We start from the raw sequence: 18,183 nt of genomic DNA, 5'->3' as shown, positions 1-18,183 counted from the left end.
GGAAAAAAGAAATAACCGCAGTGCAATATGGACAAATTCTGTTTAATATTGTGTAATACTCTTCTCTTAAAATACAGTCTTTTCTGAGGTAGACCATTACAGTTAAAGAACATTATCATGTTTAAAACAGACATCAAAAAAAGACATGAAATAAATACTTTCATGTACAATATGCCGCAAAAATGAGGTAGAAATGGTTACAGAAAATGTACAATAACCAAGAACAAAGTTACCGCCAGAACGGATCAAGACATGTAAAAAATAAAAGCTTGATTTATTGGACAAACTGTCTGGAGTGGTGGGCATAACAACCATCAACATGTGCGCTATACTTGTACCTTTAAGTCATCATTAATATTTAATTACATGTAAATAATAGCAAACATTATCGAGACCATGCCGCTTCAGGCAGGGGTTGTTCTGTAAGTTGTAAATGTGTTTTCAGTTTCTAAAACTGTGATCAGTATGCACAGCAGGGTCACTTTAATTGATCTGGCTGTATGGCATGACTGAAGCCACCAGCTGGAGAGGGACGGCTGTGCTGTGATATAGGGTTGCTGGACATCAATCAGACCACTTCCACTCCAGAGGAATCGGTATAAGGGAAGGGGAAGGAGAGGAGAGAAAGGGGGGGGGGGAGGATGCAACGCCACATGGCCACTGGGGCTCGTGGCCAGGGGGCAATCCAATCTAATGAGATTGCACTGGGGAGAGAGAAAAAGAGAAAAATAATGATGAGGGAGGTAGGGAGGGAGAGACAGAGGGAGGAAATGGCAGTGGGAAATATTACATCACTTTGTGTATACCTCCTCAGGACCATAGCAACAGTCTAACATGAACGACCTCTGTACCAGCATTCCAGTGACCAGCGTTTTCCAGCTTGTTAAAACAGAACTGGTGGAAAAGGAGAGATTTGTCTCGATTGTCTACATGTTGTGTACACAAAAAGTGTGCATTCGTAGACTTTGGAATTTGCTCAAAGGTACATATAGACCTAATCTTTGAACTGATTCTGCATCTGTGTTTTCTTTGTTTTCTTATTGTGCTCAGATGTTCACAGTGTGTGCACATGTATGATTGTGTGCATTGTATTTACATTCATGAATGGTATTTTGCAGCCGTAAAACTATTAACAGCAGACATGCATATACAGGATATGTAAACACTAAACAATACAGGGATTAGCAGTGAACAGTTTGCCCAACAAAAAAAGGAATATTTTCTGTATTCTACATAGCATTTCTTGAAGACAATCATCACTCCACCATAAACTACAATAAAAATAAAGGGTTAAAGAACAGAAAAGAAAACATGTTTATATATTCATATATAATAATACATGGATTTATGGCATCAAATATCCTTTGAAATACCTGAATTACATTCAATGTTACTCTTTGTAGCATATTCAAGTTTCTCTCTCGAGGTAAAAGCCCAGCAGTAGTGGGTATTACAAGACTGTCGTGTTTCTCCTCGCTCCTTTCTCTCGCTCCACGCCACTCTCTACTAAGACCCTAAGATTACATACATTCTTTATTTCATATTTCTGAGGTAAAGAAATTCTTCCTGAGCATTTCAAACAAGACTACATACTAAAAAAACCAAAGGAGTAAGTGAAAAGAGAAAAACAGACACGCTGGAGGTACACAATTTGTTGTTAAGTGAGATTCTCAGGCAAACTGCAGATTATGAGGAATGTGAGATCAAGAACATATATATGTATATGAAAGTTATGATGTCAGTGAAATGTAGTGCTATTGGCGACTTGAATAAAGATATGTATGAATTATTTCTACGACCAAAAATGTTGAGCGACTGCAATGTTTTTCTTGCACAACTCAACTCCTGGGATGGATAGCAGCATGTTCGGATTGAAGAAAGATTAATATATTTATTGGGATTTTGGGGACCAGTGCATTTTGAGAAATATAGCAACACTGATGAAGCATTTGGATTGACATATTTTTGGTCAAAAACTGTGGTTTACTGAAATCTTTCTGTCTGATCCCAAGCCCTTCTTACTGAATTAGTGACAATCCAATGACTAAATCAACATTAAGATAACATGGAGGTGGACAGGCAATAAATAGGATCCTGAGAGTAGCAGTCAAAGGGGGGATTTTCCAAACCCTGATTATCCATAATCTTGGACCACGTCACCTAGCAACAAACAATTGATTTTGTCCCGGACCAAGGCTAATCAGGATCTCTGAGAGTATCCAAATAGTATATAATCTGATTTTCCCATTAGCCAAAGACTAATACACTACCCCAGTCAACAAGGCCTATTCATCTCTCTTTTCTTTGGGAAAAACAAAACATTGTGGATATTCATACAAAAACAAAAACAGCACACCCTGGCATGCTTCTGCCAGTAAGACAACTTTGTCAGCTCTCCCGCATCGTTGAACTTCTCTGGCTCTTTTGGCTGCATAATCTGTAATTACAGAACAACAAGAAAACATTCCCATGGCTTTCCATGTCAAAGCAAAGAGGAAGAGTCCAAGTACATTGACTGGCTTCTTTCTCAGTGGTTATACATCTTGCTCCACTCTATACAAGTGTCCAGTTCTTTTGTGGTGGTGTGTGGGCGCACCTTGCAGAAGGCATTCTCAAAGTCTGTGAAGGCTGGGGGTTTGGATGCTGAGGGGTGGCCATGCATGGCCCCAGAGGGGGAGGATGCTGAGGAGAGGGCCTGCTGGCAGAGCTGCAGCAGCTCCCACACTGAGAAGCCCTCTGTGCGCTGCAGCACAGCACTCAGCTCTCTATCGCTTAAGCTGCAGCCCTGGGGCGACAGCGCCTGGAGCAGCACCTGCCTGCGCATACCCACATCTGGCAGCCCGACATGATAGCGTTTGGCAAAGCTCCGATGAACTGCATCTTGCAGCAGATCTGGCCTTCCGGTGGCACATACAAGAATCACCAGACCTGTGCTCCCCACCTGGGCCTTCTCCAGGGTGGTCAGCAGTGTCTGCCTCAGCCCCTCCTCTTCCATGGCCTCCACCTGGCTAAGCAGCACTACTGAAGGCTGCCGTGCCCCTGCCACCTGCAAAAGAGACCCCAGAATGTGCTCTGCCTCAGCCTTCCCTTTAGAGGCAAGCATGGCTCCACTTAATCGGTAGAAGGAAGCCCCCAACTGTGAGGCCAAAGAACGAGTCAGTGTCGTCTTACCTCCTCCTCGGGGGCCAAAGAGAAGGACGGTTCTTGGTGCCCGCATCACTGAACTGGGCCTCAACACAGGCCACAGCAGGTCCTCCTCCAGTGCAGCCTTGACATGGGTGAGCCCAGCCAGCTCGCCCCAGCCCAGTGCTGGGCTGCAGTCCAGTAACTCCCCATTTACAAGGTCCAACACTCTGGGGTCTGGGCTCTTCATAGTCTCAACAGTTGGAGCACACAATGGGGAGCGTTTGTGGGCCTGGGAGCGGTGCTGCTGCTGTTGTTGGATGAAGCTTTGCTCTGCCACGCCATTTTCCCCCGTCATGCCTGCGGGAGGGCTGTACTCCCCAGCTGCCCCATATTGAGGAGACACTAGGGGCTGGGATGAGGGCTTACTGGCCTTGAAGGTATGAGGGTCTGTGGTGCCTGAATTGCTGAAGCTGTTTCCCCGGCACTCTGTTTTGTCATTCACACTGTAGGGTGAGTGCCCTTCAGCCTTCAAGGGGTCATAGCTGTATTTCCTGTAACGAGACCCATCTGCGCTCTCATCCTCTTCTATACTCATCTCAAATGCTTTCCTTTTTAATGTCCCTTCCGACTCAGATGTCCCAAGGTTGGTGATCTGGTAACTATAGCTGCCTCCTACCACTGTGGGCCTTGAGGGAACTGGAGTAGGGGCGGGTAGGCCGGAGGGAAGGTAAGTTGCAGAGGGGTGGCTGTAGCTGGTCTGGGGAGGGTATGCGCTAGGGGGATAGTTATAGACAGGTGTGGTAGGGCTATAACTGGGCACTAGGGTGGGGGTGGATTGAAGTGTGTGGAGGGAAGCAGGGGGAAGTGGTGCACTGGGTTGGGGACAGTACCCTGAGGAAAGATAGGTGCCATTGTAGCTAGATGGGTACTCACTGGAGCCACTGCAGGAGCTGCTGCCACTGTAGCCCGAGTCTGAGAGGTTACTATTCACCACCGAAACACTACCAACCCCTGGAGGGCCTGCAGATGTGGCTAGGGCCTTTGAACCGGAGAGGCTGTCGTGGCCTCCAGGGGGCACCAGGGAATAGGAGCCATCAGTACCATGTGTCAGTGGCCAGGGCTCTAGCTCAGTCTTTGGGGGGTTGAGGCCCCCAAAGGCCCCTGGCTCTGGGTAAGTGCCCACAGTGGGTGGCCGGTCATATGGTGAGTCCAGCACGCCAGAATATTTATCAGCATAGCGTTTCAACAGGTTGGAGGCTGTGAGAGCAGAGATGTCGTCATTTGCCCAGGCGTGGTTGTAACCGCTGCGACCGCGAGCAGCGTATAATTCCGACTTGTGGGCTGGAGAGGAGGTGGTGGAGGAGACGTCCAGGTGCTGCTCAGGCCACTGGCTGAGAGGCTGGGCATGCTCTGGGTTCCAGTGCATCTTTAACAGGCCTGTCAAAAGAAACACACAGGGGAATCAGGTCATGACTTTCCTATGATTACAATTATGTCAGAAAATAGTATGTTGTGCAGCTTTGTGATCATAGATATGAATACATCTAGGTCAATATAGCATCTTTATCAATTGATTCATTTCATGTGAGAAGTTTGTTGCTGTGTTTGCTTCAATTGACAAGTGAAAATAATTCTCAAAGTAAAGAAAATAGTTTCAGGATTGCCAATTTATAAAATGTCACATTACTTGTGTGTTTTTAAAGTAAAAGGGCTTTTTCAATCTTACAATACTCACTGACACACACTGGAATACCTGAGATACAGCAGAAACCTTTTTTTATTTTTAAAAATATAGTTTACAGTTCTTTGTTATAATTCTGTTCAAAATGCTGCGGCACCTGTACCCTCTGTTTAGTCCTCACCCAGAAATGATAGTTAAAATAACAGTCTACATTTGGTTTGAAATGAATTGACACATGGCACGTGGTGTGAGCCCTTCATCTTCATGCAGCCAGTAAAAAGAAATTACCTTTCTTCTGTTAGAAAATGAATCTTTTTCAGTGTTACCATCATGTATGCTAGCAAGAGGATAGGAAGATTAAGGGGAGGTAAAGTAAGTACGAAATAAAAAAGTAAGTAAGGAATAAAGTGAAAGAAGAGAGAGAGACAGTAGGTTTGATGTGTTGTTTTGCAGTTTACCATGTTGGAGTAGCAATAAGATCCCACTACTCTTCTCTGTATTATTAACATCTGCAGGTCCCCCAGAGGACCTATTGTTATCTCCCCGTGCATGTTGCTCTGAATGCCTGCTCTCTTCAGCCCGCACCCCCACCTACCACCCACCAATCCACCCAACCACCGTACACCAGAGCTCCAAAGGCCCAGTGGCCGGCTGGACATAAGGAGGGAGGGGGAGGGAGAGAGGGAGAAGGGAAAAAGAGAGAGAGAGACAGAGTGTGTGTGTGTGTGTGTGTGTGTGTGTGTGTGTGTGTGTGTGTGTGTGTGTGTGTGTGTGTGTGTGTGTGTGTGCGCGGACACCACGCACAGTAGTGTGGAAAGAGTGAGAAAGATAGAAAGAAAGAAAAAGAGAGAAAGCAAGAGGGGGGTTGGGTTGGGAATTGCAGCATAGTGTGCTATTCATCAGCACAGTCTCCCATGGAACATTGGGAAAGTGGAATGTCTGTTCCTCTGGCTGACTTCAGCACTGGCTGAGCTCTGATTGATCATGGCTGCTACGCACCGAGCACATCGCTGAGCTAACAACAGAGAGCGCAGTCGAAAAAGAGATTTTGTTCCACGAGTTGTTTTCCCTTCATGTCCCCTCATGCAAAGGTCTTTTTTTCAGTCAAACATTTAACTGACATTGCATCTGAAATTAGTAAAACATGGATGTTTCCGGTCGAACAACTCGAAATTTCTGTTTGCATACTATTCTGTTTATCTTCTCAAGCCCATTTTGTCTGTGTTTTTCACATTTGTTTATGTGTGTATTTCATGAGGACGGGCGCTACCTCTTGCTGAGGCATCAGCTTGACATTCCATACATAGCTTGGCATTATTGAAGTGTCATGATTTACCCTGAGGTAAGGACTACTCCAGCCATAGACTGGGAGGTAAAAAGGAGTAGAGCAAAAAGCTGTCATTACTGGCTTCTCAGCCTTTCCTTCAGTGGACGGCTGATAATTCATTATTCATGGGTGTCTGCGTGTGTGGAGCCAGACTTCTTATTGCCATTTAAATCAAATCTCAATATCCACAGCCTGCAGTTCTGCTGCTGCCCTCTCTAGCTCACTTCTTAACTTTGCCCTCTTTCTTTACCCGCTTTCCAAACCTCCCCATGTGTGTTTTCAGATTACACCCGTTATTTATTCAGTCAGATGAGACCAGCAGACCAGATGGCCATTGGATTATCACGTCCTTCATATTCAAATCCACTGCCTTAAATTCCCAATGGCCAAACCAGTTCAAGTACTTCCCTAAGCTTCAGTCAACCCACACACCCCTTCACAGTAAGATGTAAAGGAACATTCTCACACTCCGTCCACTTTTTTACAAACATGCTGAAGACATTGTCTTGTCCACACCCAGATGACCACATATTTCTGTGGTTTGACTTGCAGGCCTTTGTCCGGGCTGCAGAAACCATATATATCCTGCAGGCCCTTCCCATCTGCAGCCCAACCAGTGAGCAGCCTCAATAATGGGGCCTGTGTGTGACAGAGATGGATGGGAGCCCAGGGGAGCTCATAAAACCTGCAGCGGGGAGGTAGGGATGGAAGAGGGAGGGGAAGGAGTGGACAGCAGGCGCTTCGTCCTCTCTAAGCAGACTGGAGCGGACATTAGAGGACTCAGTGAGGCAGGCTAACTGCTGTCCACTCCATCATCACGGTAGCACCAATACAGAATGGACTTCTCTCACACTACCCCCTTGACCAATGTAATGACCAGCTGCGCACAACTGAAGAATCATATCACTGTTAAATCTGAGAGTAATTACTTTCTAAACAAAAGTGCATTATACTCAATAATTGTTTCTGCATGTACACAGTGAGTTCGGTGAGTGATAGGCCGCTGTTCACTTCCCTGATGAACACAGCAGGGTTGCAGAGCAGTTTAGCCCTCTCCATGTAATTAGATCTTGGCCTTGGCTGGATTGTGGATTTTCGAGCAGTGGTGCTCCACAATAAACTGAGCTAGCTCTAATCTACACTTCTGCTTAAATCAGAGCAATCGTGTAAATTAATTCACTGGAGGGGCCGGAAGAAAGCTAAGATTAGAAGCAGGAAATCAGGACAGTGTGGACATAATGTGGGTAGCAGTGCAATATCAGATTAATTTAAATATATAGTTCACTACCATGGTACTGCCATTTGCCTACATTCAATAATGTTGTAGGCCATTGTTGCTATCAATATAAGTAAACCTGGTCTGTAATCGAGTCAGTAAGGAGTTTGTTAGAATATTTCATATATTGTATCATCAGTTGTGCTGTTAAACTTATGGTGAATAGAAATTGGTTAAAGTATTCATGAAATAGTGAAGAGACTAATTTTCTATTGATGGAGCTGGATAAGAACCTTCTGTGTATGCACATACGTCCCACCATGAGTGGGTGTGTGTTCTCGGCCCCAGGAGAGACAGATGTTCTTCTGCTGACTGCCTTACTGTCTTCGCGGGCATTGTGGTGGAAGTCCGTCCAGCAGACGTGCGCGGCTCTGCAATCCAGTTGGCCCTGAGACAAAGCCTAAAGGATCCTATTGTCAGGGGGCCTATCTAATTATGGAAATCTTATTAATCTATTCAGCAGTGGTCCACTGACAGCTTTTGTGTCAGCCTGGGATTTATTGAGGGACCTGTGTGAGCTGCATCCTATTGTAGGAGTGCGTGATGAAGACAGTGGCATGGGTCCCTTAGCAGAAACCAGCTTTACTTTGAGGAGGCCCTAAAATCAAAATTAGACTACTTATGGCTCAGTGGGAGCGTGTTAGGTTCATTTGTGATTTCTGCCCTCAAATGCGTCAATCTGCTATCTACAAAGCCTCTGAGGCTCATGTTGACACGGTGAAACCGGAGTAGTTTTTGGCCTATATAGGCTGGTAGAACTCTAGACTGTGTTGTGGTTTCCTATAAAATAAGTATTAGTGGGTGAGTTGAAACGTTATCTTGGCAGGAAGCCTGGAGACGGAGGGCTCCAGTGCCGTTTCACTGCTCCCCTGAGGTTGCTTTCATCCTTCTCCTTTCCCGGCACTTTTGTTTTCCCTGCCCCGAGGAACAAAACGGACATGGATGCAACAACCCTTCTGGGACAGTGTGCTATTAAACTGTGTCGATTGTGAAGAGGCCGCTTGTAAACAAGAGCGCCGTGGATCAATCAAATCAGGGCTCTATTCATGGCTGAGCTCTACCCCCACCCACCGAGAGAAAACTACCAACATCGTACAACCTCTGCACACAGGCACGAATTAGGGAGAGCAATGAGGTAGTACATAGATCTATAAATCCTGTCATCCTCTGTTCCTAATCTCTTATAAAACATTAATAACAAGAGCTATCATGATGCAGACCGGCTTTGCTAGTCAACTTCATAATTACAAAATATATTGCACTAAGAAAAAGGTAAGAATTTACTGCTGGCTTGCTTTACATAATCTATATTGGATGTTTATGTGTCCATGTACTTGTTTTAGTTCTTTACAAAATTATACATTTAAAAAAATAATCAAAACGTCCTTGTAGGAGAAACCGTGCGGCCGCACCTAACACTTTCTGAATCTGCCGACCTCAGAGATCTCCACGATGAAAGTTTAATTCTGTATAGCGAGTGAATTCTCTTTGCCAAAACGTAAATTCTTTCAATATTTCCAAACAGAAAGCTGCAGAGAGGGCAGTGTCAAATTGTTTTTGTGAGTGCTGCTCCGGCTGTTGTGGCTGTATGTTAAGAGATTCAATTTAGTAACATCTCAGAAACAGGCAATTTAAAAAGAAAGGCTTAAAATGAATGCAGTTACAATACAAAGAAGAGAGACGTACCAAATGAGAATGACAGGCAGAAAGTAGAGAAGAGGGCGGCGTGTGAAGACACTATATTTGTGCTGATGAATCACAAACTTGATGCTGTGATCACTGCATCAGTTGTTTTATATTCAGCAAGCGCAAGCTGATCAATGAGTTAAAGGCTGCAACTCCTGCTTGCTGGACAGAAATTTGTTGAAGAAATTATGTCTTTCTTGAGAATTTTTTTAACCTTTCTGTGCATGAACTGCTTTGTACAACCATGAACTGAGTTTGGTGTGCAAAGGGAGAAGCACTTAGACTCTGTTATTTATTAGTGTTTGTTATCTTGATTTGTTGTTCACTCTTGAAGCCCCTTAAGTTGTCTGTTCTCAAGTTCACTTTGATTTATGACACTAATATCAGGCAGGACATTCTCACTAGTCTGCTGCCGTCCCGCCGCTGCATACTGCATACCTGGTCTGTCATAAAAACACCAATCTGAGAGGTCGGCCACAATTCACGGTGTGGCAGGTTGAGACAGTGGAAAATTGTCTGTGGCTGTTCTCTCACTTTGGTATGAAATACACATTTTACAGCTCTTGCTGTTTTTGTCAAAATACAAAAAAAAGGATGAATTCCTTACATATATTGTGGAAATATGTATATTGAACAATACTGAAACTAGAAAGTATCAAGTTACCTCCAACAATATTCTCCCCTCAGATGCTGAAAAACCTTGTTGTGTGAGGTTTGGTCAAAAAACTCTGAAAGGAAGTTTGAGGTCCTAGAGGTCCCTCCCAAAGCGCCTTAAGACAGGGACAATGCGCACACCGGACAACAAGGATCATAATTCATCAGACATGCATAATTGAGAATTGCTAGAGAAAATTATTATAAATCTATGTGTTAGTCACAAGGCTATCAATCAAAAGAGACACAACCCCTCAGTCCCTCTCTGCCTCTCGCTCCCTCTGGCTCATCTGCTCTCTCTTTCATGGCCCTAAAAAGATGTAATAACAGAAGAGTGCGGGAGCTCTGGTGGGGAGTTTTCACACCTGCTGCCCAGTGCACAAGCAGATGCAGCTCTTTTCAAACACGCCTCACCAGCCGAATCCCAGGAGGAAGGAGCCCATCTCCTGCAGTGGCATTGAGGGATGTCCTCTGTGCGTGTCTCTTTCCCCCTCTGTAGCGTCTTCTCTCTGTGGATGAAGCTATCGGTGCTCCATGTATCAGAATAACACTTTGACTTACTCTAGTTTTTGTTCCATCCCCTTTGGGAATATTGTGAAGTCAGAATAGTTGCTCTTAATGGGGTTTGATTAGAATACAACAGTCTGACAACAGTGTACTGAGTATTTTTAAGATAATGGAAAGTCATAACGCCCTTGTCTGTTATAAAAAAAATAGATCGGATAAAAGACAATTATTGCTCAGAACCAGCCAATAAACTGAATAAAACAAGCTTCCATGTGGTGAATGCATTAGCGGTGAATGGATATTCAGAGTCATTAAAAGTTGTTGTTTTGCAGAGGAGATGGAGGGGAGCAGTAGCCAAACTACTTGATGGGATTTGTTAAACATTGATTAATTGACAAACGTGTTTAGAATTGCTAATGATAGTGCAGCAAAAAGCGAACTCCAATCTTAGAACGTGCTCATTTTACAGCCCTTTTCTCAGCACTCTCCAAAACTAGAAAGCCTCCAGATTAATTGCTGCATACGTCACTTCATGCTCGCTCGTAATTTTAGAAACAACTTCCCCATCCCCCGCGCCTGCTAACGCACATCCACAAATGGCAGAACCCTGTTCACCACCACCACCACCCCGTACACCCCCCGCCCCCCTCCTCCGCCTTCATGAAAAACAGGGGGCCTATTTTCTGTGACTGCAGGCTGGCTTTAGGTCATTGTGTCCACTAATATATCAGAGAACAGCTGTCCAAAGGATCTGTGATGACCAATCACCCCTTCCATCTGTCTCACTCGCCCAATCTCTGTTCTATCTCCCCCTCCTTAGTTCTTTTCCTTGCAATCTCCTTCTTGCCCCGATTCTCTGCATTTCCACTTCCCTTATTCTCCCCCCATTCCCAGTGAGCATGTTGCATTCCCTCCCCTCAAATCCAAATCCCCTGGCCCCTCTGTGTTCCCATCTTACGCTCTCAGCGCATGCACAGCGCTGGGATTTGTTGTTTTCTGTTCATACAAACCCAAATTAAAAGGAAGCTCAATATATGAACAGCCACACTTCCCTCTGTGGCAGTGCATTTTATGAACCATGCACTAGAAACACCTCATGGCATAACGATTAAAGTATGTTATTTCTCAAGCATGGTCATTTACTAATTAGCTCTGCTGGTGTGAAAGAAGTTGTGTCTCATTGTCGAGCTCTGAATTCTGCTGCCTCAGGAATCCAGTGAAGTGTTGCCATCCAAATGAGCCTCACCGCCTTGCTTCTTAATTGGGCCCTTAACGGGAGTGGAGGTCTTCTTAATGAGCTGATGAACCCTCAGAGAGACAGAGCCCTGGGCCAGTGGACTCACAGGGCCCTGGGTCCCTAACCTTCTTTTCTTGTGGACACAAACGCATGCACAACATACACACAGACATATACACACACAACCACACACACTGGGGGCTAATTAGAGCCCATTCACACCCTACACTAATGATCCTGTTGCTTATTCACACACACACACACACACACACACACACACACACACTTTGGCAGGCTGTGTGTTTACTGAAGAGCCTCACAGGCCCCTCCACTGCAGCACTCACACCACTCTGCCTACAAAAGGAATAGATGCTGGCACAGCCCTCCAACCTGCTCCTTCAGGATGAGCCAGGATGAGATCTACTTCTTTTTTTCTATACAAACTACTCCATGACTTAGCTGAGTCATTCACAAAGACACTTGCACAAAACATAAAAACAGAGCCAGCGAGAGAAAGGAGAGGGAGAGGGGTCAGTCAGAGGAGAGCTATAAAAACTGCCAGATTTGGACTTTGGTGTGTAGTTGCTTTGTGTGTGTGTGTGTGTGTGTGTGTGAGAGAGAGAGAGAGAGAGAGAGAGAGAGAGAGAGAGAGAGAGAGAGAGTGTGTGTGTGTGTGTGTGTGTGTGTGTGTGTGTGTGTGTGTGTGTGTGTGTGTGTGTGTGAGAGTGTGTGTGTGTGTGTTGTTTTAAAAGAAAAGGTATCGCTACACCAGCGGGGGCCCCAGCAACAAGAGTTAGGGCACTCTTGGGTTGGCGGCCTGGGACTGATTTAAGAGTGTGTTTGAAGTGCAGATTACAGATTCTTTGCACCAAATCCCACCAGGAGTATCCATGGCCCCTGGAATCTCTCTCAGGTTTCTTCTCAGGTCCGGCCATGGCTGCTTGCCCCAGCTTGAAGTCCTCCGGACTGGCCGGAGCCAAGAGCCGAGGACCGGACACACCGGGGAACAACGGGACACACACACTGGCTTAAAGTTGGATCCAAATCATTGAAACTAAATGTGTTGGGCAGTGCTGAGTGAAGCATGTTTGTGGGTGTACCTGTCCGAACCATGTGTGCATTTACACACTGAGACCCATCTATGTGCAAGGGCAGAAATGCTTCCAGCAGGAGTCAGAAATAGCATTGGAAAGTGGAAATGCTCAACAATCCCACAAAGGGGATTCTAACACGGAGGTGAGAGTCTTCGCATGTCCGGCACATACGAAAAGTCGCTCACAGTTGTATTTTGTACTCAGCAGACTCACGACTACAGTCTTTAAGGAGAAGACAGTGAGCTGCAGTGTCACCAGCGAGCACAGAGGTGTGTTTGTGTGTCACTGGTCTGAGAGTAAACAGCGAGACGACATAACACTGCTGTTAGCGCTCATATGGAACGTCCCCTCTGTCTACATACACGCACACTCGCGGGCTGTTCTGAAACAATCTCACCGCTGCATAAGCTCTGCAGAACAGAGATACTCTGTGCTTGAAGAACTGTGAAACTTCTGGACAGAGCCAGAGAAAACCACCATTGTGCATCCTGAACGTAAAAGCAATTCACACACAAAGGCAAGAACGTAGAGTACTAGAAGATTCCCATGAAGGACAAGCCCTGTGCAGGCGCTGAAAGCATGCTAACTATTCTACCAGCAATTTGTGACATTCTTGGTCTTCTTCAGCAGCAGGGAGAGTGTGTTCAGTCAGTGTGGACTAGCAGGGTGCAGGGAGCTCATGGGACAACCACCTAAACAGGCTTTGATGGGAAGATAAATAGGTATGCGTGTTCTTGCAAATGATTGTTTTATCAGTTATATTTGAGCAAATTTGCTGGATTTAAAGCTATACACATCTTTAACAGGGAAACAAACACATGACATGTTCTGGGAGAACATGCATTAAACCTGTTGATGTTCATCAAGAGTCACTTGTGAAAGGACATGTTTCATAACAACACATAAAGTCAACTACTTATTCGGCTGGCAATAATTCTAAATTTCATTCATCTGTGAATGAGTGGGCGAATAATAACATTTGCTATTTCAAGGGTGAAAAAGCAAACAAAGTGTCATGGCTACTGTCAAACATCCGCTCATGATGCTTTAATCAGGCTGTTTTGTCTCAAACCCACACTTGCCTTACACAGACTGCAATCCATTTTTGGGATGATAAAAAAAAAAATTCTCAAAAGTTTTTACCCTCAATCATAAAGTAATATTTTTTATAATTTAACCAATCTGTTAGATTTTTTCTTATTGTTTTTGAACTGTCATGTCAATAATGCTCCTTTGAGGCAAGTTAAAGAGCTGGAAAAAGGGGCTCTTGAGGCCGAGGCCATGGAGGCAGCCCCATGCTGACCGGCAAACAATGCTGTTTTGGAGAGCGAGAGCCCTGGACTCGAGTGCAAAGGGGGAGGCCAAAACTGGACACGTCGGTTATTAGGTCAGCATTAAAGGGAGGAAAGAGAGAATGGGGAAAAGGGGGGAGAGCATTGGGCAGCATGTGTGGTGTTAAGTCCTGAGCTGTATTGGTAAACTGACACTAGCAGAACCGAGGGGTTTCTATTGCTTAAACCGCCAGCCCTCAAACCTCCCTCTGTCCCTCTTCCTTCCCCACTGGTGTCTTTCGCCTGGTGATGAAACATTCAAAGAGAGTTGGTGCCCAGGGTTTAGTATTTCCACAGCGCACGTCAAAGAAAAAGTCAGGTTTCTGCAATGAGGCGTGCACATTTTCACAGTTACTTGTGCATTTTTTCCTTATGTTTGCAAAATACTGAACACTTATTTTTAGTAGTAGGGATTAATTGATTCAGGCAAAGACCAACTAAGGGAAGTGAAGCTTTTCGATGACATGCTGTGCGGTCGAGAAAAAGAAGGTTGTAGTGTACTCACTATAGGGGACAATAGGACTCAGCATTCTGTGGAGCTGGTCTCAGTAAGGAGGAATGCAGTTTTGTGAAAGCCAGCTCAGGTTAGCGTCCGTCCGGCTGTAGTCCATCACTAGCATGAGCTTGCACTGACAACAGAACAGCCCTAAGAGAGAGGGAGAGTAAAAGAGAGAGAAAGAGAGAGAGAGAGGTGAGGCAGTTACAGGCTGCTGCACAATGTCTGGACAAACACTCACATGTCAACCAACCCTTTCGCACAAGCTCACACGGCAACACAAACCTAAACACACACAAACACACAGTCCAGAATTCACTCAGAGAATGATAGCATTACTGACCAACCTTAGAACCTTATCAGTGTAACACAAACAGAATCCACACACACACCTACACACACACACACACACAGACACACACACACACAGTCTGCAAAATTGACACACAGAAGGGTATTCATTATAGGCAGGCATTAAGCTGATTGTGAAGCTGTGTTCAGCCTCTAAAGAGGGCTTTCTAAATCTGCCTCACAAAAAGAGTCATGCATACCATTGCTCTGTGCACTGGGGCAATAAAGACTGCATTCTTAGGAGACCAGACACTTTTGGAGCTGCATAAGCAAAATGCAAAGAAAAAAATGTTTTCAAACAAAGTTTTAAAAAGCGGTTTAAAAACTAGGTTTGTCTATTTTTTAAATTAAATAGAGTCGATCTACTCTGGTTTGTGTCGTAAATGTCATATTTGAACTATGCACCGATTAAAGACAGTTTAATCCTGCGTTTTATTCTGATATGAGGCACCTCCCTGAGCAAACCCAGGAAATTAAAACAAATCTGGAAAAGTATTTTTTTCACAACAGCCATTTCAGTTCTTCCTCAATTCTCGGAAAACCAATGTGTATTTTAAATCAATAAAGAGATGTCTGAAATAGTCTTCCAGTTTTTTAAATCTCTGATTTTTTTCAACAACAAATACAAATGTACATGTTTCTGGAAATATAGTCCATCTTTAATGAAACATGAAGCTTGAAAAAATAAAATTGGCAGCAAAGCATAATACAAACAGAAATATATTAACAGTATCTAACAGAAGTATTGTCACATTTTCATATTTACATTATTACATTGTCACAGATAATATATTTCTCAGTATACATAAAAAATTTTAAAAAAGTTGGTAACCACTTCATATTCAATCATCTACCATTTCACATGGAGGAAAAAATTACGCAATGACCACACGGCTGTCCCTGGACACCAACAGGCTTTACGTACAACACTGCCTCCGACCACGAACCCTTCTGTTGAACAGTTAACTTTTAACACTCAGCCCAGAATAACTAACTGCAGCAAACCACAACTTCCACTTCAAATAAACACAGCTCTTTCCTTGCACAGTTCAGAGAGAGGTAGATTTCAGAGGTTTGCTCAGAGAAAGGTCTCATGATCAGTGGCCAAAGAGGATAAGACGCTCAGCACCGGTCCTCCTCCAACTTCAGTCAGCCAGCGGAGCCAAGTCAAACAGCAGGGAGAGCAGCAGGCTATGACAGCAGATCAACACAGAGATGCAGAGAAGACATGCAGCCTTACCTATTCATGCCTGCATGTCCTCTATCAGATCTGAAAGCGCTACGATAATCCCTGGAGCACACCAGACTCGTGTGTACACTGCTATGCTTTTTTTTCCACATATGGGACACAACTCCACTCTATCTTCCTCCCTCCCTCTCCCTCTCTCTCTCTCTCTCTCTCTCTCTCTCTCTCTCTCTCTCTCTCTCTCTCTCTCTCTCTCTCTAGCCAGTGACAACAGTGAGTACTCCCCTCCCCCATGGATCTCCCATCCCCCTATCCCTCCCTCTCTTTATGCTAAAAGCATTTAAGTAGGAAGAGAGCGAGAATGAGGGGAAGGCAGCAGAGAGGGAGGGGGACTGACCAATCCTGCTCTGGAGGAGAGAGAGGGCGATCATGCTGAAGCCTGAACACAGAGGAGAGGGGAACGAGAGTGTTTTTGGTTGGAGGGAAATGAACAGGGCAAGTTTAGTTAGCCCCAAGAGGATTAAGAAAGAGTGGAGGGAACAGGGAACAGATTGTGGTGAAAACATAACAAGGAACAATCGCTTATTTCTTCTCCGACTAAACAGATGGTTAAGTCACAAATTCAAGTTCCTTGTAGTATCTTATTTAATGACTCCACAGCTGAAAAATTGTGACATAACTTTTTTCAGCTCTTTTAAAGATGCCTTTCAACAATTCCACAGCTGCCACACCCACACGTCACATCTTCTGTCTGAAACCAAGCCCCAGACCATATATCTAGTTCTCTTTCTATGTCCATGTCTGTAACACGGTTAGAAATAGAAAACAAGACAATGTGGTTTGGAAAGGAGTTACCCTATTGTTGGATCATTGGGGCATCTTAGGATACACTGAGCGCCTCTTCTCCTCTTCTTCTTTCTCTCTTTTCCTTTCCCCTCTTTTTTCTCTCCGTCTGGATAAATTGTTGTCTTTCAATGCACATCACTAACTCTACTCTTTTCCGGGAGCCTCTGTGCTTCCTCGCCTCAGGTTTCCATGGACCGTGGCTGTCTGTAACTCTGTTACGTTGCTTATTCTGGTCACATGACATCTATTGCATCTGTCCGTCCGGGGAGTGGGATCCTCCTCTGTTGCTCTCCCCCAGGTTTCTTCCCTTTTTCCCTGTGAAAGGGTTTTTACTATCATCTACTATTGGGGGAGTTTTTCCTGATCCGATGTGAGGTCCTGGGACACGGATGTCATGTGTACAGATTGTAATGCCCTCCGAGGCAAATCTTGTATTTGTGATTTTGGGCTATACAAAATAAACTGAATTGAATTGTTTGGAGGTATTTAGTGACTAAAAGCTCGCTGAGACCATGGTGAAAGCTCTTCAGTGACGAGCACTCCAGAAGTTCTGCCCTCACAAAGCATTGATACAGGACCGATTGTGCTACGTATCATGATCCAGGGTGGTATTCTCTCAGAACCCAGTCATTTAACGCAATCAGCGACTCATAAAATCCAAAACAAGGATGTTGAAATACAAACTTTTGAATTGGGGAACAAAATATTTTTCAGACGAGAGCATAGTAACAAAAAACAACATAATTTACTTCACTCAAGCTACATGGTTACGTCTTTTCTTCAAAACATTTACTTTCAAAACTTGAACGACGTCCTAATCTTGTTTCCTCCACATTTTCTTTCTCCCGCTCTTCCACTTGATTACAGTAACCACAGGGGACACTGCATAATCAAATCTTCCGAAGAGACAGCCCCCGCTCGAGAGTCTCCACTCTCTACTGGGGCGACTGTGGCCTCAATCAGAGCATCGGCGGTTCAATCCCCAGCTCCTCGAGTCCATGTCGGTGTGTCCTTGGGCAAGACACTTAACCCCTAAATTGCTCCCGAAGGCTGTGTCATCGGTGTGAGAATGTTACGATAGTACCTTGCATGCAGCTCTGCATATGAATGTGTCTCATCATTCTACGACCCCTTTACCTTCTTCGTCCCTATACACTACATCCCTTCATTCCTTTCTCTACATCCCTTTATTTCTTACTCTAAATACCTTTATCCTAAACCCTACATCCCTTCCTTCATCCCTTACTCTACACCCCTTCATCCCTCTACCTTCATCCCTTCAACCAGTCAAAAGTGTATTATTCAGAAACCTTATGTGTTATTCACGTTTGAAATAGTTTGGGCCCAAAAATAAGAAGAAATGAATTAATCCTAAAACCGTAGGC

The 18,183-nt window shown here is 44.6% G+C and overlaps 1 protein-coding gene across 1 annotated transcript; it reads right to left on the bottom strand.

The window, feature by feature from the left end:
- Positions 1-82: 82 nt before the first annotated feature.
- On the bottom strand, positions 83-16,079 carry fignl2 (fidgetin like 2). The gene is made up of 3 exons (XM_068598596.1): positions 16,007-16,079; positions 14,425-14,565; positions 83-4,563 (listed from the first exon to the last, which is right to left on the bottom strand). The coding sequence occupies exons 2-3, from the start codon at positions 14,447-14,449 to the stop codon at positions 2,528-2,530; spliced, it is 2,061 nt and encodes a 686-aa protein (XP_068454697.1). The 5' UTR covers positions 14,450-14,565; positions 16,007-16,079; the 3' UTR covers positions 83-2,527.
- Between the last annotated feature and the right edge of the window lie 2,104 nt (positions 16,080-18,183).

This window comes from Clinocottus analis, unplaced genomic scaffold, assembly GCF_023055335.1.
Source record: "Clinocottus analis isolate CAN_PGR_092001 unplaced genomic scaffold, fCliAna1.0.p SCAF_4, whole genome shotgun sequence".
In the NCBI taxonomy this organism is placed as follows: Eukaryota; Metazoa; Chordata; class Actinopteri; order Perciformes; family Cottidae; genus Clinocottus; species Clinocottus analis.
Note: the sequence above shows the minus strand (reverse complement) of the source record. Positions and strands in the feature narration are given on the sequence as shown.